Source organism: Garra rufa, chromosome 13 (genome assembly GCF_049309525.1).
Source record: "Garra rufa chromosome 13, GarRuf1.0, whole genome shotgun sequence".
Classification (NCBI taxonomy): domain Eukaryota; kingdom Metazoa; phylum Chordata; class Actinopteri; order Cypriniformes; family Cyprinidae; genus Garra; species Garra rufa.
This window is the reverse complement of record NC_133373.1, coordinates 3,882,480-3,910,107: the sequence shown is the minus strand read 5'-3', so window position 1 is coordinate 3,910,107 and position 27,628 is coordinate 3,882,480. Positions and strand designations below refer to the sequence as shown.

General features: G+C 34.5%; 1 protein-coding gene across 2 annotated transcripts in view; it reads left to right on the top strand.

The window, feature by feature from the left end:
* Positions 1-27,628, top strand: part of sh3rf1 (SH3 domain containing ring finger 1) — a 101,899-nt gene that overhangs the window by 61,557 nt on the left and 12,714 nt on the right. Inside the window, exons 6-12 of one of the 2 annotated variants that reach the window (XM_073816549.1) lie at positions 5,641-5,751; positions 11,159-11,289; positions 14,125-14,295; positions 16,506-16,789; positions 19,261-19,589; positions 20,989-21,335; positions 23,259-23,529. In XM_073816549.1, the coding sequence (XP_073672650.1) occupies positions 5,641-5,751; positions 11,159-11,289; positions 14,125-14,295; positions 16,506-16,789; positions 19,261-19,589; positions 20,989-21,335; positions 23,259-23,427 (1,542 nt within the window). In that variant the 3' untranslated portion in view covers positions 23,428-23,529. Of the gene's footprint in view, positions 1-5,640; positions 5,752-11,158; positions 11,290-14,124; positions 14,296-16,505; positions 16,790-19,260; positions 19,590-20,988; positions 21,336-23,258; positions 23,530-27,628 lie in introns of those variants that run through there. The other variant, XM_073816548.1, reaches the window with a different exon arrangement.

Below are 27,628 nucleotides of genomic sequence, written 5' to 3'. Positions count from 1 at the left end.
AAGGGGGTGTAAACCTTTGACTTCAACTGTTCCTTTGGGTATTTATTCATGTTTATGTGCTGAAATGGCTATTACAGTGGAAAAGCTGATCCAATACTGTCTATCTATCCATAGTATTTTATAAGGTGGCTAAATTGTATGAATTCGAGCTCACTAATACGATATTGTATGATTTCTGTGATGGTTAAGTTGGAGGAGGGGCAGAATTAGGTTTTGTCCTTTATACGAAATCCTATGAATTTGCCACCTTGTAAAATATGTACAAATTGCCGTAAGATTGTGTTGTCGCTACAGTGGTCTTTCACTCAAACAGCCCCAAAACAGCATGTATGGTTTGAATACTGTAAAAAAATAGGCAAAATTTGTAATTTGAGACTTTGTTTCATATCAAAAGTAACAAAGCACAAAGCAATTTATTGAATGGGAGATGCACTACAATATTCAGTCCATTAACTGAAGACAGACTAATCAATTCTTGGGATTTAAGAATCAGTATAATTTCGTAAAAATAAGAATCGAGAATATTTTTTCCCCAGTCAGCAAATTCTGGTGCTATAGAAATTGTTTATTTATTTATTTTTTCAGGCTATGAATTGAGCATGAAAAAAACAGTACAAATAATAAATACCTAATCTGTCAAATACCAGATTTGTCAAACCCTTAAAGAAATCAAGTGCATCCTAAAATAAAAACAGTCTGTTTTTATTGGCTCCCTCTCATGTTACATGGCTTGCTTTCTTCTGTGTAGCAACAAAGATACATTGTGAAATGTCTCTGTGTTGAAGTCATTTTCCCACAGAAGAAAAAAAGTCACATTAGAGTGAGTAAATGATGACAGAACTTTAATTTTTGTGTGAACTAAACCTTTAATCTTACATGAATTCTGTTGAATTACAATACAGCACTTGTAATAAAAGTATTTGGCAAAGGAAATGTGCATGATTACAGCATTGTGGAAATGGAGGCCTGTTCGCAGCTGTGATTATCATCCAGCTGTTGGCTTATTTTTGTCCAATCTGCAATCGCTGATGTCATTCTCACCTGCAGGAAGTGGTGTGTCAACAAGAATAACACAGTATTTGTGAGAGTTTGTGTGCCCTCCAGTATATTCGTATCCCACACATCGACTCACTCGGTACCTTGTACAATCAAACCTGCAGGGTATGACTTGAGAGGTGATGTACCCTGAAGCTGAGCAGGCCTGTGGCAGGGAGATACGCTGTTTGCACAGACTCACACTCAGAGATTCACGCCTAGTTCAACACACTCCTCCAGGACTTATTCTTTTTGAGATCTCAGTGGAGGAAACATTCAGCTGTAGCTTCCAGGTTAACACAGTCATGCAGAAAAAAATACTGTTTAAAATTTTGGCACAAAAGAGACTAAAAACACTTTCTGCCAAAGTTAGTTCTGAGAGACATTTTTATGCATAGCAGTTGTCGTGACATTCTCACAGCTTTAAGTGACTTAAAATTGGCGTGAAATGAAAATGCTTTCTTTTTTGTGAATAATTTTACCAAAATAAGAGAGATCATACAAAATGCATGTTGTTTTGATTTAGTACTGTCCTGACTAAGATTCTGATGTTTACATATAGTCCACAAAACCCAAAATAGCTGAAATTATTAAAATAACCCCCTTTAAAATGTTAGGGAACCCTTGGTTTTTAATACCGTGTGTGGTTACCTGGATGATCTACGACTGTTTTTTTGTTTAGTGATGGTTGTTTGTGAGTCCCTTGTTTTTTCGGAACAGTTATACCGAGCACTGTTCTTTAGAAAAATCCTCCAGGTCCTGCAGATTCTTTAGTTTTCCAGCATCTTTTGCATATTTGAAGCCTTTCCAGCACTGATTGTATGATTTTGAGATCCATCTTTTCACACTGAGGACAACTGAGGGACACAAACACAAGTATTAAAAAAGGTTCAAACATTCACTGATGCTCCAAAAGGAAACACAGTGCATTAAGAGCCGAGGGGTGAAAACTTTTGAACAGGATGAAGATGTCCAGATTTTTCTTATTTTGTTAAGATATCTTTTTTTTTTTTTTAATACTACCCTTCGGAAGCAACAGAAGATACTTGCATGTTTCCCAGAAAACAACTAAACACAGCTATTAAAAAAGGTTCAAACATTCACTGAAACACAATGCATTAAGAGCCGGGGGGTGAAAACAAGGTAAATTGTACTTAAACTGTTTTCTGGGAAACATGCAATATCTTCTGTTGCTTCCGAAAGGGCAGTACTAAATGGAAAAAAACAAAACGATATTTTAACAAAATAAGACAAATCTGGATGTCGTCATTCTGTTCAAAAGTTTTCACCCCCCGACGATCAAGGGACTCATGAACAACCATCACAAAACAAAAAAGTAGTAGATCGTCCAAAGAACCAAGGGTTTCCTAACTTTTGAAGGGGATTGTTTTAATAATTTCAGCTATTTTGGTTCTGTGGACTATATGTAAACATATTTTTTATGTAAAACATCTTACTGAAGACAGTACTAAATCAAAAAATAACATGCATTTTCTATGATCTCTCTTATTTTGTTAAAATTCTTCATTTTCACAGATTCTGCAAAGGGGTTCCCAAACTTGCACATGGCACTATATCTGTCCATCCATCCCAAACTTTTTCAGTCGTTTGGATGGAAATCTTACACAAAACCAAATCTCAAATCCCTGCTTGATGGATAGAGACAAGTCTCTGAACTACATTTTTCATCAACCTTTTCACACACAACAGTCCCTCTTTCTTTATTATATTTAGTGTGAGGAGATTGTAAATAGTTTGGCCTTTCCTCATGCCCATTTCATTACCTGTAATGAATTTAGCAGACTAAGCTGGAGACGCCTGTTGTTTGGGTTTATTGGCATGGGAACATTCAGGTCATGAAGAGAGAAGTACAGATCTAAATCTGGACCTGAGGTGAAGAGCGTTGAAAAAAGACATGTCATTAATGACAAATGCTACTCCAGGACAGTCATACAATATGCAGAAGAGTTGCATTTCCCTCAGGCACAGAGAGAAGGAGAGAACAGGAAATTGAATCTAACTTAAAAGTAAATTACAGATACTATCATTTCGGTATAATTATGTCCGTGTCTATTTTTTGATAAGGACTATTTTGAGCTCCTCTCTAGGTACTTTTAGAAAAAAGGTGCAGATTTTTTTTTTTTTTTTTTGTGCAATGTCTGTCTGAAGATCCTAAATTTGCTGAAGTGTTTTCACTCAAAAAAAGAGCACATCGTTCGCTCAGGACCTGATCCAGATCCAGAATGTCACAACACAGAAAAATTTCTACAGCGCGTGCCTTTGAACCAACAAATCTGTTTGATTCTGGCTTGTTTGTAGTGTCTCTCAGAGGTTCGGTTTATCCTAAAAATGTATGTTTATTTCTGTAGTTTCATGCGAAGCCCTGTGATCCCAACATCTGACGACCTAATATAACGTACACAGGATACACCACCCACACTTGTGATTGCCCTAGGTGGTCTGTCCATGTGCTATTAATGTTTTCTGACAAAGTATGAGCACAAAGCTCCAGTTTTTATTCCTGATTTATGACCTCTTGTTAGTCATAAAGGAAAACTAAAATAGCTAGAGACTTAAAGGATAGAGGAAGGGCGCATCCTGAAGGGTGCTATCTTTGTTTTATGGCTATTTGGTTATGGAAACATGCCATGTGATTTAATCAATGACCAAATGCAGCACATTAATCGATTCAAAATAAAAGTTTGTTTGCATACTACCATTTATTATGTGTATATATATATATATATATATATATATATATATATATATATATATATATATATATATATATATTATATATATATATATATATATATATATATATATATATATATATATATATATATATATATATATATATATATATATATATATATATATATATATATATATATACACACACATACACTGCTGCTCAAAAGTTTGGGATCAGTAGGAATTGTAATTTTTTTTTAAAGAAGTCTCTTATGCTCATTAAGGCTGCATTTATTTAATCAAAAATATTGAAAAGAACAGTAAAATTGCAAAATGTTATTGCAGTATAAAAATAATAGTTTTTATTGTAATATACTTTAAAATATAATTTATTCCTGTGATGCAAAGCTGAATTTTCATCAGCTGTCAGTCCAGTCTTGAGTGTCACATGATCCTTCAGAAATCATTCTAATATTCTGATTAATTATAATTATCAATTCATTTTTTTTCAGAATTCTTTGATGAATAACAAGTTAAAAAGAACAGAATTTATTCAAAATATAAATCTTTTCTAACAATGTAAATCTATCACTTTTTATTAATTTAACACATCCTTGGAGAATAAAAGAACAGTAGTGTATATTGTTTTTTAACTTTTATTGATCAAAGAATGCTGAAAAGTATCACAGGTTCCAAAAAAATGTTTTTAACATTGATAAAAAAAAAAAAATCTGCATAATAGAATGATTTCTGAAGGATCATGTGACACTTAAGACTGTAGTAACTGATAAAAATTCAGTTTTGCATCACAGGAATGAATTATATTTTAAAGTATATTAAAATAAAAACACATTATTTTATATTGTAGTAACATTTTGCAATATTATGTTTTTTTCTGTATTTTTGATCAAATAAATGCAGCCTTGATGAGCAGAAGAAACGTCTTTAAAACCCATTAAAAATCTTACTGATCCCGAACTTTTGAGTGGCAATGTATGTATATATTTTAAAATAATTTGTATTAGATAAAAATATTTTACATATAAATCTAACATTTTTCCTTAATATATACATGTATGTGTGTGTATCTATATGTACATAATAAATATACACAGTACACACACATTTATAGTATGCAAACAAATCGATTAATCGCAACTAATCGTTTTGCAGCTTTAATTTTAATTGATTTTCTCAGAGTAGTTTTAGCTGTTGATTATTGTGTTCATCTGTTTGCCTGTTATCAAGCTTTCCATTGATGGTTTACTAGGATAGGACAATATTTGGCCAGGGTTATACATTTATATGAAAATCTGGAATCTGAGGGTGCAAAAAAAAGTTTTGATATATTTACAGTAGGAAATTTACAAAATATCTTCATGGAACATGATCTTTACTTAATATCCTAATGCTTTTTGGCATAAATCGATCATTTTGACCCATACAATGTATTGTTGGCTATTGCTACAAATATACCCGTGCAACTTAAGACTGGTTTTGTCATTAATTAGTTTGCTCACTTGTGTACTTCTAACTGACCAGAATAAAAGTTATTTTGACACTTGACTAAGTTTACCAAAGGCAAGTTCTCATCGGTCATGACATTTTAAGGCCGTCAATGTTGTTCTTTAGCTGAATTGATTTCAGGCATGAACAACAAATGTAGGCTGACATGTAGCTCTAAAGATGTCTTGTTGCATTAAAGTTTGTTCGTCTAAACAGAAGTCATCGGGTGCACATACGTGTGTGGCTATCTGCCCAAATTTATCTCGGTTGTATGCCTTTCTGTGTCATCCCTTGAGCAGAATTTCAGTGTCTCATAACGTGCTTCCACTTGCCAGATGATACAGGAGTGGGAATGGCTCAGGAAAGGTTGATTAACTTGTCGTTTCTGCTTATTTGTCATCTTAGGTTCACATTTGCACAACAGGACTCATTGTTACTCCTCCACCAAGCAGTCCTGTCACCACAGCGACAGTTTTCACATTTCCTCCAGAAACCAGCTATGCATCTATTCCAGTGGTGAGTTTGACAAATTGACATCATCCCATCTGGTTTATTCGTATGGCATTCTTCTAACCTGTATATAGAAAATGACCCTGTCTGTACAACAGTACTCAAGTGCTATTACTCAGCGCTATGTGATATGTCAGCCAGGCCAAATAAATGGCTGATATTTGCCATTTTGACAGTTTCTGATTTGACGGATAACCAGCGAATGAACAGAATCATTAAGCTCCTTCTCGTGTCAGCTTATAATCAATCAAGGTTTCTGTGGAAAGGTTTCTGTTCAGATCGTACAGTATTTAGACCGTCAGTCTGCTCTCTAGTCCAGTGTTGTTTTTGACAACCATCTTAGATTTAGTCTTAGTCTTAGTCTTTTGGACTAAAATGCTTATTAGTTTTAGTCAAATTTAAGTCACTTCTATATGTGACCCTGGACCACAAAACCAGTCATAAGCTTAAATTTTACAAAACTGAGATTTATACATCACACGAAAGCTCAATAAATAAGCTTTCTATTGATGTATGGTTTGTTAGGATAGGACAATATTTGACCGAGATACATCTATTTGAAAATCAGGAATCTGAGGGTGCAAAAAAATATAAATACTGAGAAAATCACCTTTAAAGTTGTCCAAATTAGGTTCTTAACAATGCATTTTACAAATTAAAAATTGCATTTTGATATATTTATAGTAGGAATTTTACAAAAAGTCTTCATGGAACATGATCTTTACTTAATTTCCTAATGATTTTTGGCATAAAAGAAAAATCTAAAATTTTGACCCATGATATGTATTTTTGGCTATTGCTACAAATATACCCCAGCGACTTAAGACTGGTTTTGTGGTCCAGGGTCACATATGTGATAGTTTTACTCCAATTTTAGTCGACGAAAAGTCGAAAAGGTTTTAGTCTAGTTTTAGTCAAAAAAAGGGGAAAAAGTAGTCTTTTAACAAATTAATGTAGGTCAGTAAGTATTTTGCTGTTGGGTAGTGTCACTTATAAGTTGTGAAAATAGCAGATCTATAGTTCAACACATTGTGAGCTTCCGGATCGACTATTTTCACCAATAATTACAATAATGAAGGAATGGTTTTAGGCATAAAAGACATATATTTGAATTACACCCATAGGTCCTCTCGCCGTTTGCGACCACCCTGTGTGCAAACCGCCGCCATCATGGTTAATCGCGTCTGTCTGAGTGACAACAATGTGACGTGTTGAGCACGGTGTGCGCTGCACGCCAGGTGGTGGGAGTAACCAAACAAGGATAGAATGCTAAAACGGCTTGCCATACTAGTATGGCAAAGAGTATTTAATGCTAAAACGGCTTGCCATAGCGGCAGATACTTTTTAGGTTGTAATTGGCATGCACAATAAGCAGAAATGTCATGCATTTTAAACGTCTGACGGACCACCCACTAACATTTTCGTCTATTCTCGTCTCGTCAACGAAAACTCACACACGTCTCGTCATGTTTTAGTCATCAACGAGCCATTTTTATCTCGTCATCGTCTCGTTATCGTCATGATAAAAAGCGGCGTCAACGAAATGATTTCGTCATCGTCATCGTTGACGAAAACAACACTGCTCTAGTCCTGTGGGTACAAAATAGGAATGAGCAGATTTAGATATTTTAAAATCGATTTGTTATTCTACAAAAGCCCAATGTATATGTTTTCCAGACACATTCAGAGGACATATATTTTCCAGAACAAAAATTTGCAGATAATGTAACTCACCCTCTTGTCATCCAAGATGTTCATGTCTTTCTTTCTTCAGTCGAAAAGAAATTGTTTTTGAGAAAAAGATTTCAGAATTTCTCTCCATATAGTGGACTTCTTTGGTGCCTCCGAGTTTGAATTTCCAAAATTTAATTTGAATGCAGCTTAAAAGTAGGGAAGCACCGAATGTTCAGCAACCAAAATTATTCAGCCGAAAATAGCTTTTTCGATCAAATAGAGGCGCACCAAACATGTCGGCAGTGTGGAAGCATTTAAAACTGTCCAAGAAAGATTTCAAAATCATTAAAAGCACCAACAGCATGAGATGTTTAGTGTCACATCGCATGTCTTCCATGAGAAGAGAATGGGCCGGTTGTTGCTAGTTACTGTATGATGACTGAAATCGCAAAATTGCCTAAATAAACTACAGAACGTTATGTTGTCTAACCCGAGTTAGAGGCCAGGGTTCAAAGTCCAAAGCTTGAGGAAAATCTGTGATGAGAATCATTCATAAATCTGCTGCTGTCAGCAAAAAGTAGTACTGAGGTCTTCTTGTGGGTTTCAAACAAAATAAAAGTCAACATTCATAAATGTTAGTATTGTAATTTTACTGTTGTTCTGTCAAATAAAATAAAAAAGTAAGACAAAAATAATGATAGCAGTCATTACAACAGCTCTATTAATACATTTATTATTACATTGTCCTTTGCTCAGCAAGGCTGCATTTATTTGTACATTAAAAACACATGCCTGATTCAAGAATGGTCTTAAAAATGGGCAAAGAATATTATTTTACTAACTTATTCATTTTAAGTTAAATTGTGCTTTGTTGGAACTCTATAATGTCTACTAGAATGTTAAAAATGTTTAGTGTCAAGTAAATATTTTTAAATTGTTGTTTTGTAATTGATTTTTTTTTTTTTTATCTATTTCATTTACTGTATACAATGGTGAAAAAAATTAAAAAACTATGTTCAATAATCGGCCTTTAGCCCAGTGTTTAATTTTATTCGGCTTCCGCCAAGAATTTTCTCTTTGGTGCATGCCTACTTCAAAGGGCTCTAAAGCCAAGGAAGAAGGGTCTTATCTAGTAAAACAATCAGTTATTTTCTTTTAAAAAAATACTATTTATTTACTTTTTAACAACAAATGCTCATCTTATCTAGCTCTGCGTCAACACTTGTTGGAAGAGAAAATGAGATGGGAGTTTTTTGACATACCCTAACTGTCTAGAAGAGGAATACAATGCCGAAGAGTTCCTGCAGAGCTAGATAAGACATGCATTTGAGGTTAAAAGTATATAAATTGTAATTTATTTGAGAGAATAACCCATCATTTTGCTAGATAAGGCCCTTCTTCCTTGGCTGGGATCATTTAGAGCCCATTGAAGCTGCATTTAAACTGCAGGGGCACTATAGAAGTCCACTATATGGAGAGAAATATTGAAATGTTTTCCTCAAAAGACAATTTCTTTACGACTAAAGAAAGAAAGACATGAGTATCTTGGACGACAAGGAGGTGAGTAAAACTTGTGTTCAGAAGCAGAATGACACAGAGAATGAATTGGTTTAATATACTGGTATTGACAATAATCATGTTTCATCGATCATGTTCCATGATTGATTGGCCAAAAACGACAAAAGCGCAAAATAAACAATTTGGAATCTGATGGGATCTGTCTTAGTTTGTTTTGATGGCTGTAGTGGCAGAAGAACTAAAGGAAATGAATATAGAGTGCTGACAATGACAATGAATATCAGCACAGTAATTCCCAGAATGCTGTCAGCCCAAAACTCGCTCTTATGTTGTTTTTAAAAAAAACTGTCCCCTATAAAGCACAGCAAAACATTATTCAAGCTGTGAAATATAATCAGAATTTAAAATACAAAAGTTTTTGAAAAGTAAGATTATTTTTAAGAAGTCTCTTCTGCTGAAACAAGCCTGCATTTATTTGATCCAAAGTACAGCAAAACAACTAAAATTGTGAAATATTTTTGCTATTTGAAATAACTGTTTTCTATTTCAATATATTTTAAAATATAATTTATTCCTGTGATTTCAAAGCAGATTTTTAACATCATTACTCCAGTCATGAAATCATTCTGATATTCTAATAATAAAAAAAACATTTGTTAATTGTTTGGTATAATATTGAAATCAGTTGAGTAGAATTTATTCAGGATTCTTTCATGAATAGAAAGTTCAGAAGAGCAGCGTTTATCTGAAATAGAAATCATAAATCTCTTTATCATCTTTAACCAGTTTAAAGCATCCTTGGTAAATAAAAGTATTCATTTCTATCATTTCTTTCCCCCCACTCCAAGCTTTTGAACAGTATAGTGTACAAAAGCTTCTTTTTTTTTTTTCAGATAAATTCTAATGTTTGGATCCTTCTATTCGTCAGATAATCCTGAAAAAATCTACTCAACTTTTTTTAATTGATAATAATAAAAAACCTTCTTAATAATAAAAAAATCTTTCTTGAACAGCAAATCAGCACATTAAAAGGATTTTTTAAGGCTCATGTATCACTGAAGACAGATGGAGTAAAGATGCTGAAAATTTTGTTTTGATCACAGGAATAAATTATGCATTAAAATATTTTCGAAAAGAAAGCAGTTATTTTAAATGGTAAAAATATTTTGCTGTATTTTAGAACAAATAAATGAAGGCTTGGTGCATTAAAAGACATTAAAATTCTTACTGTTCAAAGACTTTTGACTACTAGCGTAAGTATTTACAGTCACTTTTGATCACGTCAATGCATCCTTGCTGAATGAAAGCATTCATTTCTTTAAAAAAAACTTACTGACCCCAAACTTTGGACCAGTTGTGTATTAGAACACAAACACACTCTACTCTCTTCCTCTAACATTCTCATATACATTCACATTCACACACACTCAAATGCTAATGCCTAAACGAGGGCAGTTTGCCATCTGATAACCCTTCATCTCTCTCAACACAAACACACACACCATTTGAGGGAGTTGTGTGGGCCTGAGGCTGGACACTAATGGCTCTCTGAGATTGATGTGTGTGCAATGCGGGTATTGTTTCCTTTTGTTTTCAAAGCATTGTTTTTCTAATGATGGCCATAGTGTGCATTGGTTGCCTCTCTTATCTCATATACGGGATTTAAAAGCACCAGAGAGAATGGCAGCTGTGTTTTAGTTTTTCTAATTGCAGTAAATCCAAGTTAAGCAATAAACACAAGACGAATGAATTAATAAACTGAGCATTAGTAGAAAACACATTGTAATGAACAGACAAAAAGGTGACTTAAAGCAACAAAACACAGCAACACAGCTTTACAGTGTGAGAGCTGTTTTCGTAGCGGTGCCACTGGGCTCATAAAATCTGTTTGCAGATGTGTGCGTTGGTCCATATGGAACCGATTTATCCGTCTTCAGCCAGACATGTAGCCCAGGCTGGATATCCACCAATCACAACACCTGCCACAGCCAAAGTCCCGCTTGTTAGCAAGCAGCACACAAGCTGGAAAGTCACAGTCAGTGCGATTTTGCTTCTATGGCATTGTCCAAACTTTGTGGGGATGTCTTTGACATCTGAGTTGCATGCATATGAATGCACATCAAAATATGGACTGATATGACAATGTCATTTAATTGTATTGTTTCTTATGCATACATCTGGTTGGAGTTGCAATATTAACATGTGTGTTTGATTATTTCAGGATGCTCTTCCTCCTCCTCCACCTCCTCCACCTCAGTCACAGTCCTCAACTGTGGGTGCTGTTGCCTTGAATGCTGGTCAGAGGCCGTCACCCGCTTCGAGTGACCAAAGTGGCCGTCAGAGACCCACAGTGTGAGTAAAACATAAAGTGCACACACTTAAAATGAGAGGGTCCTTGCAACTAGGGCCAAAACTTATATCACAATAAATTTCTTTTGTAATTCCGATATCGACATGAACAATATTATACTATTTTTAAAAAAAAATTATAAATATTTTACTATTTAAAATAACTTTTCTATCTGAATATATTTTAAAATGTAATTTAATCCTGTGATTTCAAAGGTGATTTTTTTTTTATCATCATTACTCCAAGTTTTTGAAATGATATAGTAGTGTATAATTTCAAAAAGCTTTTCATTTCAGATAAATCATCAAAGAATCCTGAAAAAATGTACTTGGCTGTTTAAAATATTGATGATATAATAAAATAAAAAAAACATTAAAAAATCAGTTATTTTAAATTGTAAAAATATTTCACATTATTACGGCTGTATTTTTGGATCAAATAAATTCGTGCTTTGTGAGCAAAGAGAATTCTTAAAAAAATGATACTGTTAAAAAAATTGACTGGTAGTGTAGGCTGATTATTGTTATAGATTTGAAGCAGATGTGCTTCGGCCAGGATAAAGAATATGAAAAGTGTATAATTTTAGAAAGTCTTTTCTTTTTTAGAAAGAATCTTGAAAAAAAGTACTTGGCTGTTTAAAAAATAATGATAATAATGATAAAAATGTTTCTTGAACAGCAAATTAGCATTAAAAAAATTTCAGAAGGATCATGTGGCACTGAAAACTGGAGTAATGGTGCTGAAAATGATTATTTTAAATAGTAAAAATATTTCACAATATTACTGCTTTTGCTGTATTTTGGATCAAATAAATGCAGGCTTTGTGAGCAGAAGACTTCTTAAAAACAATAAAAAAAACTTTTGACTGGTAGTGCAGGCTGATTATTCTTATAGATTGAAACATATGTGCTTCAGATAAGGAATATGAAAAGTGCTTTGAGTTGCTGCAGAAAACAGAAAAAGAGTGAGCAAAAACAAAACACATATTGGTGGAGACGTGCTTATTATTGAAAATGCAAATTCATTTTCTGCCAGCAGGTGGCGCTTTATAGCGGTTTCCCCAGTAATGGCTGAAATCAAAGCAGCTCTGCTCATAAACACAACTTTATCAGATAAAATGAAAATGCCATTGCAACTTTTCTGAAGTCGGTTTTCTTTAGAGATGAGTCAAACGCCACAAATAAATCAGTGTATGGAAAACACTGGTAATGCATATCAAAATATCAGAAATGTGTTTTAAAAAATCATCAGTCACCGTTATTGAAAAAATAAATATTGCAATTCACATTGATAATAAATTATTGTCCATCCCTACTTGCAGCTCTAACTCGCCTCTTTACTGTTACCCAATGCCATCTGAGCGTGACTGAACACACAGGTGAGGGGTCAAAGGTCATGTCTAAAGGGAATATAGTTATAGTCTCTGGGGACATAACCTGAGCCCTGACCTCTCACCTCTCACCTATTGTCTGCATATCAACTAAACAGCCCTAAACACACATGATTTCTATTGGAGTCGCCCATAGTGTTCTGGGTGGAGTATGTTAATGGCAGTTAGTCATGGCATTCTCATTTTCAAGGCAGTTTTTAAAGACTTTATGGTATTTTGTGTCATTAGAAATGATTTTACAAGTCAATGTAGAGAGTTTATTTGTTATGTCGCATAATAGCCATGTGGAAACAACACCAACCCCTGTTTGATTAGCAGTACTGTATCTGCATCAGATTAAAATGTCAAAATTAATAAACTATTTTACCCTCTGGGCCTCTTCAGTCATTCAAGAAAAATTGTATGTTTTGAAATTTTAAAAAGCGTATGAGATGAGATGACTTGGTGACTTTTGTTGCATTAGCTATGTGGCTCTTTCATCGTCAAAAATGACCAAATTGAATGGGAAATATGAAAAAATGCAATAAATCAGAGTCTTTTGGTGGTGCACGCTACAAATCAGCCACTGTGCTGAAAAAAAAAAGTGTTCAGCAATCAAGAAGAGACTCTTGAAAATATCAAGAGTGCAAAACTGACACAGAGAGAGAGAGAGAAATGAACTGGTAAGATTGCATCAGAGCAAATTTTGAGCATATGTGAAATAAAATGATTTAAAATAAAAATACATTAAGTTTTGTTTTTTTAATGCCGCCAGATGACAGTTCTCACTTTCAAAAAATGGATTTTAAATGCTTGCACTCAATTTTAATGTGAAATGTTGCATTTATCTTTTAAATAATTAAAAGATTCTAGTGGAAAAAAAATGTTCGTTAAAATTGTGTAAATATTTCAAAGTATTATAAAAACTACTCAAAATTCTGAACAAAATGAACAAAAATGTATTTCATTGATTTTTCTAAAACAAAAAGTTACCATTTAAGGCTTCGCTCAGTTTTGACTGCGAATGAGCTCAATCAGATAAACATTTATTAAAAGTAAATCTAAATATAGGAATTTATGAATAATTCAATTTAAAATTTGATAAAACTTGTTAAATGTGATCCAGCAATATTTGGTCCAAATGATAGATTTTTCTTTTATGCACAAAAAAACATTAGGATATTAAGTAAATATCATGTTCCATAAAGATGTTTTGTATATTTACTATTGTAAATGTATCAAAAGTAAATTTTGATTATGCTATGAACTCCATTTCGACAGCTCAGATTCCAGATTTTCAAATAGTTGTATCTCAGCCAAATATTGCCCTATTCTAACAAAACATTCATTTTCATTCAACTTTCAGATTATGTATAAATCTTTTTTTTTTTTTTATGACCCTTATTACTGGTTTTGTTGTCTTTTTTGTTTGTTTGTATTATCTATATCTTTGAAATTTGATTCTCAGGTATGTGGCATTGTTTCCCTACGCGCCCCGTAAGGAAGATGAGTTGGAGTTGAGGAAGGGGGAGATGTTTCTGGTGCTGGAGCGCTGTCAGGACGGCTGGTTTAAAGGAACATCCATGCACACCGGCAAGATCGGAGTGTTCCCTGGTAACTACATGAGTCCTGTCAACAGGTATGAGACACACACGTACACACTTGGACATGTTATCACTCATACGCCCTGTAAGCTAAGAAAAGATTAGATTGTCCTCTCTTTCCAGTGGTGTATATCTTTCAGGCACACGCACGCTACTCATAAAGTCTCCACTTGCAGATAAACCTGAGCTGGTCACGTTCACACATAGATGGTTCCAGGTTCAATAAAAGTTCATCAATCATGTCGATTACCACTTAACAAAAATTTGTTAAATGTCAAATGAGTCTCTCTCTCTCTCTCTCTCTCTCTCTCTCTCTCTCTCTCTCTCTCTCTCTCTCTATATATATATATATATATATATATATATATATATATAGATATAGATATATAGATATAGATATATAGATATATAGATAGATAGATAGATAGATAGATAGATAGATACACTACCAGTCAAAAGTGTTTGAACAGTAAGATTTTTAATGTTTTAGAAAGAATTCTCTTCTGTGCACCAAACCTGCATTTATTTGATCCAAAGTACAGCAAAAACAGCAATATTGTGAAATATTTTTGCTATTTAAAATAACTGCTTTCTATTTGAATACATTTCAAAATGTAATTTATTCTTGTGATTATAGCTATATTTTCAGCATCATTACTTCAGTCTTCAGTGTCACATGATCCTTCAGAAATCATTCTAGTATGCTGGTTTGCTGTTCAAAAAATGTTTATTATTGTTATTATTAATATTTAAAACAGATGAGTTCTTTTTGGGGGATTATTTGATGGATAGAAAGATCCAAAGATCAGCGTTTATCTGAAATAATTTTGTAAGCGTATACATTATACCTTTCTTACTTTTTGTATTTATCAAGGATGCTTTAAATTGATCAAAAGTGATGATAAAGACATTTATAATGCTACAAAAGATTTCTATTTCAGATAAAGCTGTTCTTCTGAGCTTTCTATTCATCAAAGAAACCTGAAAAAAATCTACTTGGCTGTTTTCAGCATCATAATAATAAATGTTTGTTGAGCAGCAAATCTGAATATTAGATTAAATTCTAAATGTTCATGCGACTGGAGTAATGATGCTTAAAATTCAGCTTTCAAATCACAGGAATAAATTACATTTTGAAAAATATTCAAATACAAAACAGTTCTTTTAAATAGTTCAAATATTTCATATATTTACTGTTTACGCTGTACTTTGGATCAAATAAATGCAGACTTGGTGAACAGAAGAGACTTCTTTAAAAACTTACGGTTCAAACATTTTTTTACTAGTAGTGTAGATATATATTTTTGGTAATGACTTTTTGCCAATAAAGCTTCTTTCCACTTTGGACATTCCTTTCAACTCAGCACTCTCTTGTGGCAAGAATGAGAATTACATACATACTATCAATCGGTTATTGCATGAAAACATATCACCTAAAAATATTCAGCATAAATCATTTACAGTCATTCAAAACAATGCACAGATGTCTTTAACAGATGACTGTCTTTCAGCTCCTCCTACAATTTCTATTAAATTTAGTTTTTTCTCTTCAGACCTGTAATGTAAAAGGAATACAGCTACATAGAGCCCTTTAAATGTTCTGTCAGATGTTTAAAGGAATAATTTACCCAAAAATGAAAATTTTGTCATGAATTACTCACCATCATGTCATCCCAAACCTGTAAGAACTTGTTCATTTTAATAAAAATCTTTACAAATTAAGAAATTGTTGATGAAATCTGCGAGCTTTCTGACCCTGCATAGACAGCAACACAACTGACACGTTCAAGGCCCAGAAAGGTAGTAAGATCATCATTAAAATAGTCCATGTGACATCAGTAGTTCAACCGTAATGTTATAAAGCTACTGTTTTAAATACTTTTTGTGCACCAAAAAAATATCATTATTGTTCAACAATTTGCCACTGATCTCACATGGACTATTTTATCTATATCCCTACTAGTTACTGCCTTTCTGGGCCTTGAATGTGTCAGTTGCATTTCTGTCTATGCAGGGTCAGAAAACTCTCAGTTTTTGATTTCATCAAAAATATCTTTATTTGTCTTTCAAAGCTGAATTAAGGTCTCACAGGTTTGAACGGCATGAGAGTGAGTAATTCATTTTTTGGTGAACTATCCCTTTTAAATCTACAGATATTTTGTTTGATTTCCTGTCAAATGTGTTGCAGTGTCAAAAGATTGTGGATGAGGAGTGTCAGCTTAAAGACTTGAGTCTTTCCTTTTAGGACTGTTTCTGGCAGCAATCAGCCAAAAGTTCCCCTGACCCTGTGCTCCCAGGCGGGACGTGGCGTCACCATCGTCAGCCCCTCCTCCGCTCCTCTTGGAGCCGGCCTGGGGAGTGTCGACCCCAGCAAACCCCTTCCAGTCTGCCCAAATTCCACCCCGTCTTGCTCTCTGCCTGCTGCTGTAGTATCAGCTGCACATATACCCACTGGACAGCACCCCAAAGTGCTCATGCACGTGACGTCACAGATGACCGTTAACCAGGCACGCAGTGCGGTCAGGACAGGTACAAAATACATGCACACCTACGAACACCACTCAGAATTGTCAAGTTTCAAAAGAAAACAGGCCTGTCATCAAATAGTAGTTTCCAAACGTGTTTTTAACTTCTGAATTAAAATTCATTTGAAGAATAATGCAAAACATTTCAAAACGAAAAAAAAAAAATCTTCTCAAAAGCTTTTAAGGCGAAACACTGCAGGTGTTTTTTGTATTACAGGTTTTCTAAAATGTTAGGTTTGAATATGCAAATGAGGCATTGTTTAATGAAATATGCACTAATTTGCGTACATTTCTAGTACAAAAATCTAAACAATGAATGAAATCAGTTTCAAAATGCTTATTTTTTGTTTTTCGACATAATTTGAGTTTGTTTTTACGGAGAATTTTGGGTATAATTCAGAAAATACTTTTAATATATTTTCACTATTTGGGGGGAAATAAAATGTATAAAATCAAGCAAATTATATATGAACAAATCCCTTTGAAAAAAAACTCTAGGAATGTGGAAGAAAAATAATTTTACTTATCTTATATGCTCATAAAACATTGTGTCTGCAAAAGTGTCTGCTTTATTTTAACCTGCTCTGAAGATGACATTAGAGAAAGGTATCAGGGCCCCAAAACATGAAGAATTGAGCCTTGGGAGTATGATATAGTAGAATGTGTTTCTCTGTTTCCTTACCATGTGTGGAAAATTACCAGCTGTTAGGAGATGTAGCCTTGAAGGCTAGGGAAGAGATATAAAGGTGGAGGAAACCCTGCCTTTTTTCTCACACAGCAACCTGTGTTTCTGTACGACTGTCTGACCTTTCTTGCAAGAAATAAACCTTTGAAAAGACACTAAGAATGAATTTGTCTCTTATGCGGTGAGAGTCGTTTTATTTTTGCCACGACAGGAAATATACAGGGATAAAAATGTCAAGTTTGGTGTGTGTAAGTGCTACTGAAGTGGAGATTTATGGCTCAGTGTAGGAGAAAAAACTCAATTTAAGAAAACAGCCTTTAAAAATATGTATTGTAATTGAAATATATTGACACAAATAGAGAGAAGTGCTATAAAGTAAACACTTAACAGTGTATTTTAAATGTTTTCTTTTCACTAGTCTGAAAAACCAAAACGCACAAAATCTGAAAGTCGACAGGTGCTTGAAAAAACAGTGTTTTGCCTGCAGTGTCTCCCCTTAAAAGATGAATTATTAAAAAAGGTAGCTTGGCATATTTTGTTTTATTCATCTTTTTTCTTTTTTGCTATTACTTCTTGATATTCATTGAACATTAGGGGTGTGACGAGACACTTATCCCACAAGACGAGACGAGACTGGGTTCACGAGAATGAGACGAGACAAGATTTTTAAACTTTTTTTTTAAAAGAAATCCTCAATGATGAAATATATAGGGAAAAACTATTTTGTTCAACTAAACATTACAAAATGCAAAAAGAAATGTAGGTGCAGTTTGATATGAAGTTGTACTTTATTAAATTAAACTTCTATTTTAATAAATTATATGCGGTAATAAACATGTAAACTAAAGTGCATGATTCTGGATAAATTGAAAAACAATTTTATTTTATAAATTGGAGATCACGATTCTGAAGAAAAAAAGGATTAGAAATTTTACTATTGGTTCATTTACTAGTGGTTCTGACAGAATGTTTATGCTTAAGTCTATATGTGACCCTGGACCACAAAACCAGTCATAAGGTTAAATTTGACAAAACTGAGATTTATACATCATATGAAAGCTCAATAAATAAGCTTTCTATTCATGTATGGTTTGTTAGGATAGGACAATATTTGGCCGAGATACATCTATTTGAAAATCTGGAATCTGAGGGTGCAAAAAAATCTAAATACTGAGAAAATCACCTTTAAAGTTGTCCAAATTAGGTTCTTAACAATGCATATTACAAATCAGAAATTACATTTTGATATGTTTACAGTTGGAATTTTACAAAAAATCTTCATGGAACATGAACTTTACTTAATTTCTTAATGATTTTTGGCATAAAAGAAAAATCAAACATTTTGACCCATGCAGTGTATTTTTGGCTATTGCTACAAATATACCCCAGCGACTTAAGACTGGTTTTGTGGTCCAGGGTCACATATTTGAACATATTTGAGTCAGTGTCTCAATTAATAAAGACTTGTTACACTATTGGAATCTTTTGAATGTATAATTCAATGCTAAATACTTTTTTAAACGTGCAGTTGTCGCCACCTCCTGGCGGAAGAGGATAAGCGTTACAATACATATGTGTTAAGATACTTTAGTTTTGATGGCTACTGTAGACGAGTACTTATGTTATTTAAATGTCTGTAAGACATAATGATGATTATGTGGTTAAAAAGACTTTTTTTAATTATGAAAACTTGGCTGGTTTTTCAAACTATGTTTAAAAATGTCATGTGCACTCAAATTTGTCACCAAATAAATAGTCTTTTTTTCTATTACACATTTTTTCCCCTCCAGCCGTGAGTCATAGTCAGGACCGGCCTACGGCAGCAGTGACGCCCATCCAATCCCACAATTCCGTGTCCTACCTTCCCAGCACAGCTGTAATTGTTCAGGCGTCGCCTGTCCTCGGCTCCAGCCCGGGATCCTCCTCAGCCAGAGTCGGTGTGGCTATGGGCTGTGCCGCGGCCTCCTTGACCCCTCCTAATGTTAGCGCTGCTTCTTTGGACAGTGATGCCATGAGATCCGTCTCTGTGGTAGCACTTCCTGTGAACCCCGGCAGCTCGAAATCTCTCGGTTCAGCCACAAATCATGGTGTTGCTTGTAGACTGGATAAAGATTGCAAGGTGAGACTTGTTGCACAGTATTTCTTAATGGTTCCTTTTGTTTTTCCCTCCCATCAGTGTTGTTTTAATGTGTTGCGGTAAGGTGTTATTTATTAGAAATTCTTTGAGTTTCATCTCATTTGCTGAGCGGGATGGTTAAGCCTGCTGATATAGAGCTTTTTTATGATGCACTGTTCTGCAAACCCAGAGGACACAACCCTAAGTTTTGTTCATTTTGGCTCAATGTTCTGGGAGGTTTCTAGGTACAGTGTAGCTGACTCACAAATCTTCAGAGTTCACTTTTATAAACCTATTCTATTTTACCAGATCTCTGGAGAGGCTCATTCTGATGTGTTTTCTTTTTGTTTTGGATAGCTGGGATAGTACTAGAAGAATGATTGAATGGAAATGCAATAATTTTAATGCTTTTTAAAGGAGACTTTTCTGCTCGTCAAGGCTGTTTATTTGATTAAAAACACAGAAAATAACAGTATTATTATGAAATGTTAATGCAATTTAAAATAGTGGTATTCAGTTTTATTACACTTGAAAATATAATTTATTCCTGTGATGCAAAGCTGAATTTTCAGCATCTGTACTCCAGTATTTAGTGTCACATGATCCTTCAGAAATCATTCTGATATGCCGATTTTATTTTCAGTTTTAGAAACAGTTGTGCTGCGTAATTATTATTATTTATTTTTTTTTGGAAGCTGTAATACTTTTTGAGGGATTTAATAAATAAAATAAAATAAAAAAAACAGCATTTATTTAAAATAGAAAACTTTTGTAACAATAAACACTTCATTCAAAGTTTTTTTTATCTTTATTTGAAATAAATTAATACTTAAATACTCGGCAAGGATGTGTTAAAGTGATAAAAAGTGATAGTAAAGACTTCGATTGTTAGAAAAGATTTCTATTTTGAATAAATTCTGTTTATTTCATTTTTTAATCATCAAAGAATCCTGAAAAAAGTATCAGAGGTTCTAAAAAATATTATGCAGCACAACCGTTTCCATCATCAATAATAAAAGTTATAAATCAGTATATTAGAATAATTTCTGAAGGATCATGCAACACTTAAGACTGAAGTAATGGGATTAAAATTCAGCTTTGATTCACATAAAAATAAATTCGATTGTAAAGTATGTTAAAATAAAAAACTGATTTTGAATTGCAATAATATTTCATATTACCTTTTTCTGAATTTTTGATCAAATAAATGGAACATTGACGATTAAAAATCGTGCTCATCCCAAACTTTTGAGCAGAAATGTCTGTCATTTGTTTTTCATTGATGACTCTTTCATTGACAGCTGATAATCTTCACAGATCCTGTGCTGATAATTGCATGTTTTGTGTAAAAGATTTCCATTCAACCTCTTCATTTCATCAGAAAAAAATTGTGTCATTTCAGAGAGAAAAGAAAGGCCTGTTGAAACTGCTGTCAAATAAAAAGAAGCTCCGCCCATCTCCTCCATCCTCCCCTACACTGGAAGCAGAGCAGTCTATCGCCATTGAAATGGCTCAGGGGGCAGTCGGACCTGAAATGGCTCCATCTAACTCTGTAGGACACAACGGCCGTGCTGGGATCTGTCCGATGGATTCTGAGCTCTCTGCATCCTCATCTTTATCAAACACAGACGCAGCGTCCCACAGAAGCAGCTCCCAGGACAACACTGCTCCGATCGCCCCGCCTCCACGGCAGCCATGCTCCTCCCTGCTCTCCATGCAGCATGACGGCCGGCCAATTGTTTGTGAAAGGTACAATAAAAACTTGTTCAAATAAAATGGCAAGAATGATATCTGTGATGATACTAGGGCTGGGCGATAAACTAAATTATATCGAGACTGCAGTAAAATTTATGTTGATAATAATGATAACCTCTGGACGCTAGTAAGTTTGTGTGAATGAATGACGTAGTTATATGTACACAAGCACTCTGTCTTTTTCAGCATATGTCATCTCAATATATGAGGACAGTCTACATGAACGTCATCTCCAGAGCTGCTCTACCATCAAATACACAATGAAAGCTCAAATTTCTTAATGACAAAGTCTGTTCAACTTACAAATTATATACATATTGTATATTAAAATCAGGGTTCACACAAGGTGCTTAAAGTGCTTGGATTTGGGTCTTTCCATGTCAACTCAACCAAAGGTCCATGGCTCAAATTTTTGATTTTTCTAATATTTTTTCTGAAGAAAGATATAAATGTATTGCGGTGAAAGCCGAAATATTAAATGTCATGGATGAATATTTACTGAGTAATCCACTATTTTGTAGAGAGAGGTCAAAATGGCAATTTTTACCTTAGATTCAGGGTCAAATTTACTTTTGAAAGATGGCAGCATCATTATCTTATTTTTACACAGAGATTGGTAGTTTTATTAGTAAAATCTGCCTGTAACTCAAGGAGTATTAAAGATATATTAATGCCCTTTACATACAAATTGACCAACATTTGGTTTTCAGCCACTGAAAATGGGTCATATTCAGCAATCTGAAAATAGAGCGTTATTCAGATCCCCGTATCTCAGGGACTGAATGATTTAGGGCCTTGAAAATGAAGACTCCAAAAGAAAAGTTTATGAAGAACTATAATCTAAAAGCATATTGTGATATCTTTAATACTTTTTGAGTTATAGGCATGCAAACTGACCCACATGTGGTTTTTGACCACTGAAAATTTGAAATTTAAATTCTAAAAATTGTAGATTATTATTGTAGATATTACTTTTTTCTGTGTTTTTGATCAAATGGAACTCTGATGAGAATAAGAGACTCTTTAAAAAAAAAAACATTAACTCTTGATATTAAGACTTGTATGGCTTAATATAATAAATATGATGTCTCTCAAGGAAAAATGTAGTACGAAATCATAAAAGATTTACGTTATTCAACAAGTCCACATTGTTTTATATATATTTTTAACTATGGGGGGCACTATTGTTTCTATTACGCAAAATGGTTGCACTCAGTGAGCTACTGGTGCTACCTGTTGCTATTTTTACCACAACACAACTTGGAATACGCTCGGGGAATAAAATGTTGACGATGACACTTTGTGCTGCTTTTGGTTGTCATTTTCAGTTGAAGGTCAACAAGAGAAGCAATGTAAGTCTTCACTGCTTTCCTAGCGATAAGAAGAGGACAAAAGAATGGGAAGATGCCTGTGGATTCCTAAAGACCAGCGTCTTTGTTCTCTCCACTTCACCCTTGATGCCTTTGAGGCTTTTAGTAGACCACAGCTACTGAAAGAGCTTACAAATGGCAGAGACAAGAAACGCTAGATGCCATCCTGACAGGATGTAATTTCACTGGGTTTCACTAGATATCCAGGGGTGGTTAGGCTCCTAGTAGGGAAAATTGATGGTCCGCCATTTCGTTTTAAGCCTACAGTTATATCCATTGTCACCTGTAAGGTCTTTCAGCAGCTTTGGTCATCGTATCAGTCTTTTATTTTCCGAGTAAAAATAGAAACAGGTAGCGCCAGTAGCTCACATCATCAAAATAATGGTGCCCCATAGTCCAAACAATGTATTGAACAATGTGGATTTTTAGTCTTTCAGGAGTTTCTACTAGATATTTTAGTAAGAGACAAGTCAGTCAACATTCACACTTCATACTTGAGAAGAAACATTGCCTGACTTCTAAACGTCACATTTTACCCTTCCTCCAGGTATCGTGTGGTGGTGTCCTACCCTCCCCAAAGCGAAGCAGAGCTGGAACTCAAGGAGGGAGACATTGTATTTGTGCACAGAAAACGAGAGGACGGCTGGTTTAAAGGAACTCTACAGAGAAACGGCCGAACCGGGTTGTTTCCTGGCAGCTTTGTTGACAGTATCTAACGCACATGGTGTTTAAGAACAACATTTAGATATATCAAATTCTCCATCACTGAAAATACAACACTGAACTTGGGCCTTAATAGTTCAGATTGATGAGCAGACTATGAGGGTCATCAGTTGCATGGATTCGACCAGTCTTATGAAAATCGCAAAACCAACTAGACCAGTCGTAATCGTTCTGCAGTAGATCAAAAACCTTTTCTGAAACACATGGAAGCAGTGAGTTTTAGCCGTTCGCACTAGGTCTTTCTATAGCACAGTAGATGAAGTCGTGTTAGGATTTGTTAATTTATGCATCTGTAACATTTCAAAGACGATTAATGTGTGCCTTGTACTGTCTCACTTTACTGTATATAAGCAAAGCGAAGCTGATCTGAGTCATGACAAGAACAATATGAATTTTCTTCGACATTTAACTTATTTTTGTTCCGTAGGACGGTTTGTTATGTGAGCCGATTGGTCAATGCCTGTAGAGCCTGAATAATGTCACTGATGGTCACTTGCTTGAAATAAAACGGAAATCCATACCAGATGAAGAGCCGAATGAACTCGGAAAGGTTGGTTTGACCATCCGTGTCTGCTTTAGCTTGCATGTGATTGGAGTGAGGACACATGTTCTGCTTGTGATGTGTGTAAACCAAAAAGCTGAAATGGCATTTGTAAGGGTTTGCTGTAGCTACACTGAGTGAGGGAATGAAGGATAGCATATTGTTATTTTTAAAACGAACAAGATTACACTCAGACATTTTACTCAAATATTACTAATATTTCTTTGCAATAACATTGTTTTTTGGTAGTAGAAAAGCTGCTGTGCAGAACAAAATCAATCACTCGAAGTAAAAGCACAGACACCCCGATATCAGAGTGATAATGCCATTAGGCTTTTGTGCACACGTCTGTGTGTTTGTTCCCTCTCTGGTTTAGATATACTAATAGTCTTTGTTTGAGCTGCCGAAAATCATCTTTACTGATTATTACCGTTATGCTGTCAACAGTATCCGTTACATACCATTATAAAATGATAAAATGATTTCACACGAGTGGAAAAAAGTTGACCTTTAAAAACAAATTCCCAAACATAGTTTTTTGCTTCTCTTTAAGTCGGGTCTGTTCTGATGTTGTCTGCTGTACTTTAGTATTTCATGTGATATTTTATGTTTTGTATACAGTACTTGAAAATGGTGTTTGTGTATTTCTATGCTCCATACAGTAGATGAAATGTTATTATTATTATTATTTTGAAAGCACAAAAATGATCTTTGATAGATTTTTTTTCTTTCTTTGATAGATCTGATTTATGCCCGTTTTATTTTCTCCTTTGTTGTCTTGATGCCTTTACAACTAACAAAATGGCCTTCATTTGTTGTTTTAGTGAAATTTACCAAACCACCTGTTATAAGGTTTCATTTTAATCATTATTTCCTGTGTTTTGATCACTGGTTTCCATCTCCGGCCATAAACCACTTGATGATGACTTGTCACTGCATTACTAAATTAAACCGCCTACATAAAGATCATTTCACTGCTTGAATCAAGCATGGTCAGAGTTGATACTTTAAAGTCAGTTGATTTCAGTCTCAGTCGCTCATCTCAGTCAAGATTTTACTCGTGCAAGATTGAAAGATTAAATAAAGAAGTAAATGGCGTGTTAGTCACAGCAGAACAAATTTTGATCACTTAACGTTTCATTTAAACTCTTTAAAGTGTGTTCAATGTGAGGGGTATCAAATAAAGTAATAACTTTTATAAAACATGTTTTTGGAATACTGTTGTGAGTTGAGTATTTTACTGTGTTGTGACGGTTAAGAAGCTGCATACAGACTTTAGCAGCTCTCCACTAGTGTTATTGCTCATATCTTTTCAGTTTCTCACATTTGAAGTGTCATTTTTCCATGTGAAACCACAGCTGCCCTTTCACACAGACATGCACTCACATGATGTCTTACTACTCATGAATCTATTTTCATCAGTCATACACTTGTCAGTCATGGCAGAAAAGCTGCCATGTCAAGAATCTTTTGACTAAAATGTTCATTAGTTTCAGTGCCATTTATTCCTCCATTCTAAACTTTGGTGTTCAACATATTGTTTCAGAAATGCAAATTTAAAATTTTATTTAAATGTTTTTTTTTTTAAAGTTAGCTTTAAGAAAACTTAACTACAGTGCCTTGCACAAGTATTCACACCCCTTCATTTTTGTCACATTTTGTTTTGTTGCAACATTATGTTAAACTGCTTTGAATGAGTTTTTCCCCACATCAGTTTACACTCCATACACCATAATAATGACCAAGCAAAAACCAGAATTGAAAATTTGACAAATGTATTAAAAATAAAACACTGAAATAAGTACATTGCATGAGTATTCATACCCCGTACATTAGTTGAAGCCCCTTTACAGCCTCAAGTCTTTTTGGGTCTGATGTGACAAGCTTTGCACATCTGCATTTGGCAATTATCTGCCATTCTTTGCCTCAGCTTTTCACCTCTCCATCTCTGTCAGCTGGGGATGGGGGCTGGCAGACATTTTCTAGAGTCCTAGTTGTTCCAATCATCTTCCATTATGGATAATGCTTCTGTCAACCTTCAATGCAGCAGATTTTTTTCTGAACTCTTCCCTAGATCATTGCCTTAACATAAGTCTGTCACTGAGCTCTACAGACAGTTATCTTGACCTCAGGTCTTGGTTTTTGCTCTAATATGCATTTTCAGCTGTTAGACCTTTTCTGAGAGGTGTGTGCTTTTCTAAATCACACTCATTCAAATGAATTTGCCACAGTTTAACTCCACTCCAAGTGTAGTAACATGTAAAAGCAATACGAATGCTCCTGAGCTAAATTTCGAGTGTCCCAGAAACCTTTTCAGTTTTTTATTTTTAATAAATCTGCACAAGTGTTAAAAACCTATTTTTATATATATACTATATATTTTATATGTTCATATTCAGAACCCTTTGTCATAGATACATTCAGATAATTTAAAATTATAGGAAACATCCTGTAGTTACTTTAGATACTTTCACTTTCATCACCCTTATCTTGATGACCATGCAAGTAAAAAATGTCTCATCTTACCCCACTCTTACCTAGTGGACTTCAATGGGACCCAACAGGTTGAAGGTCCAAATTGCCATTTCAAAGGGCTCTTAACGATCCAAGTCGAGGAATAAGGGTCTTATCTAGCAAAATGATCAGTCATTTTCTAAAAAAAAATACAACTTATATACTTTTTAACCACAAATGCTTGTCTTACACTAACTCTGCAATGCACATGCGCATCTTCAAGCATTGCGTAATAACATTGAAAGGTCATGAGCGGTTCTTTTTCTGCACAGGGCAAAAAACTCCATCTTATTTTCTCCTAGAGTTTCAAAATCAGCTGACATAAAGAGTGCTTGACTTCCTTTACATGTTCGCTTTGTAAACACTGGGTTGGTACTTCCACCTATGTAATGCGTGAGGTCGAGCTAGTGCAAGAAGAGCATTTGTGGTGGTAAGAAAAAAAGCATTTGTGGTTAGAAAGTAGGGGTGTCACGATACATCCGACTGCATCTTGATTCTCTTCGTTTTTAACAGCAGATGGCGCTCTATGCTACTTTTAACCACACACTTAATAGCTCACGAAGATGAGTGCTTGTGTTGTGTTCATCTGAGTAAAAGGTAGTTGCATGTGCTTGCACCTCAGTTTTTTGAGGCGAAATTAATGTAAACACAGCCCACTGTGAACACTTGAAATTCGCTTCAAACTTTTCGACTTTTATGAATAATTATTTTAAGTTCAAGTAGTGTGTGTTTAAAGAACTAGACGCAAGCAAAATACGGCTGTTTAAGCGCATAGTGCCATCTGCTGTTAAAAAACTAAACTCGTAAAATCGTAATCAATTTATCGTGACACCTCTAATAAAAATTAATAAATGTTGTTTTTTTTTTTTTTTTAAATTGACCGATTGCTTCGTTGGATAAGTTCCTTATTCCTCGGCTCGGCTGGGATGATGGAGAGCCATTTGAAGCTGCATTGAAACTGCAGTTTGTACGTTTAACCCGCTGGCTCACATTGAAGTCCACTATATGGAGAAAAATCCTGCAATGTTTTCTTGAGAAACCTTCATTTCTTTTCGACTGAAGAAAGAAAGACATCTTGGATGACTGGGGTGAGTACATTATCAGGACATTTTTATTCTGAAGTGAACTAATCCTTTAAT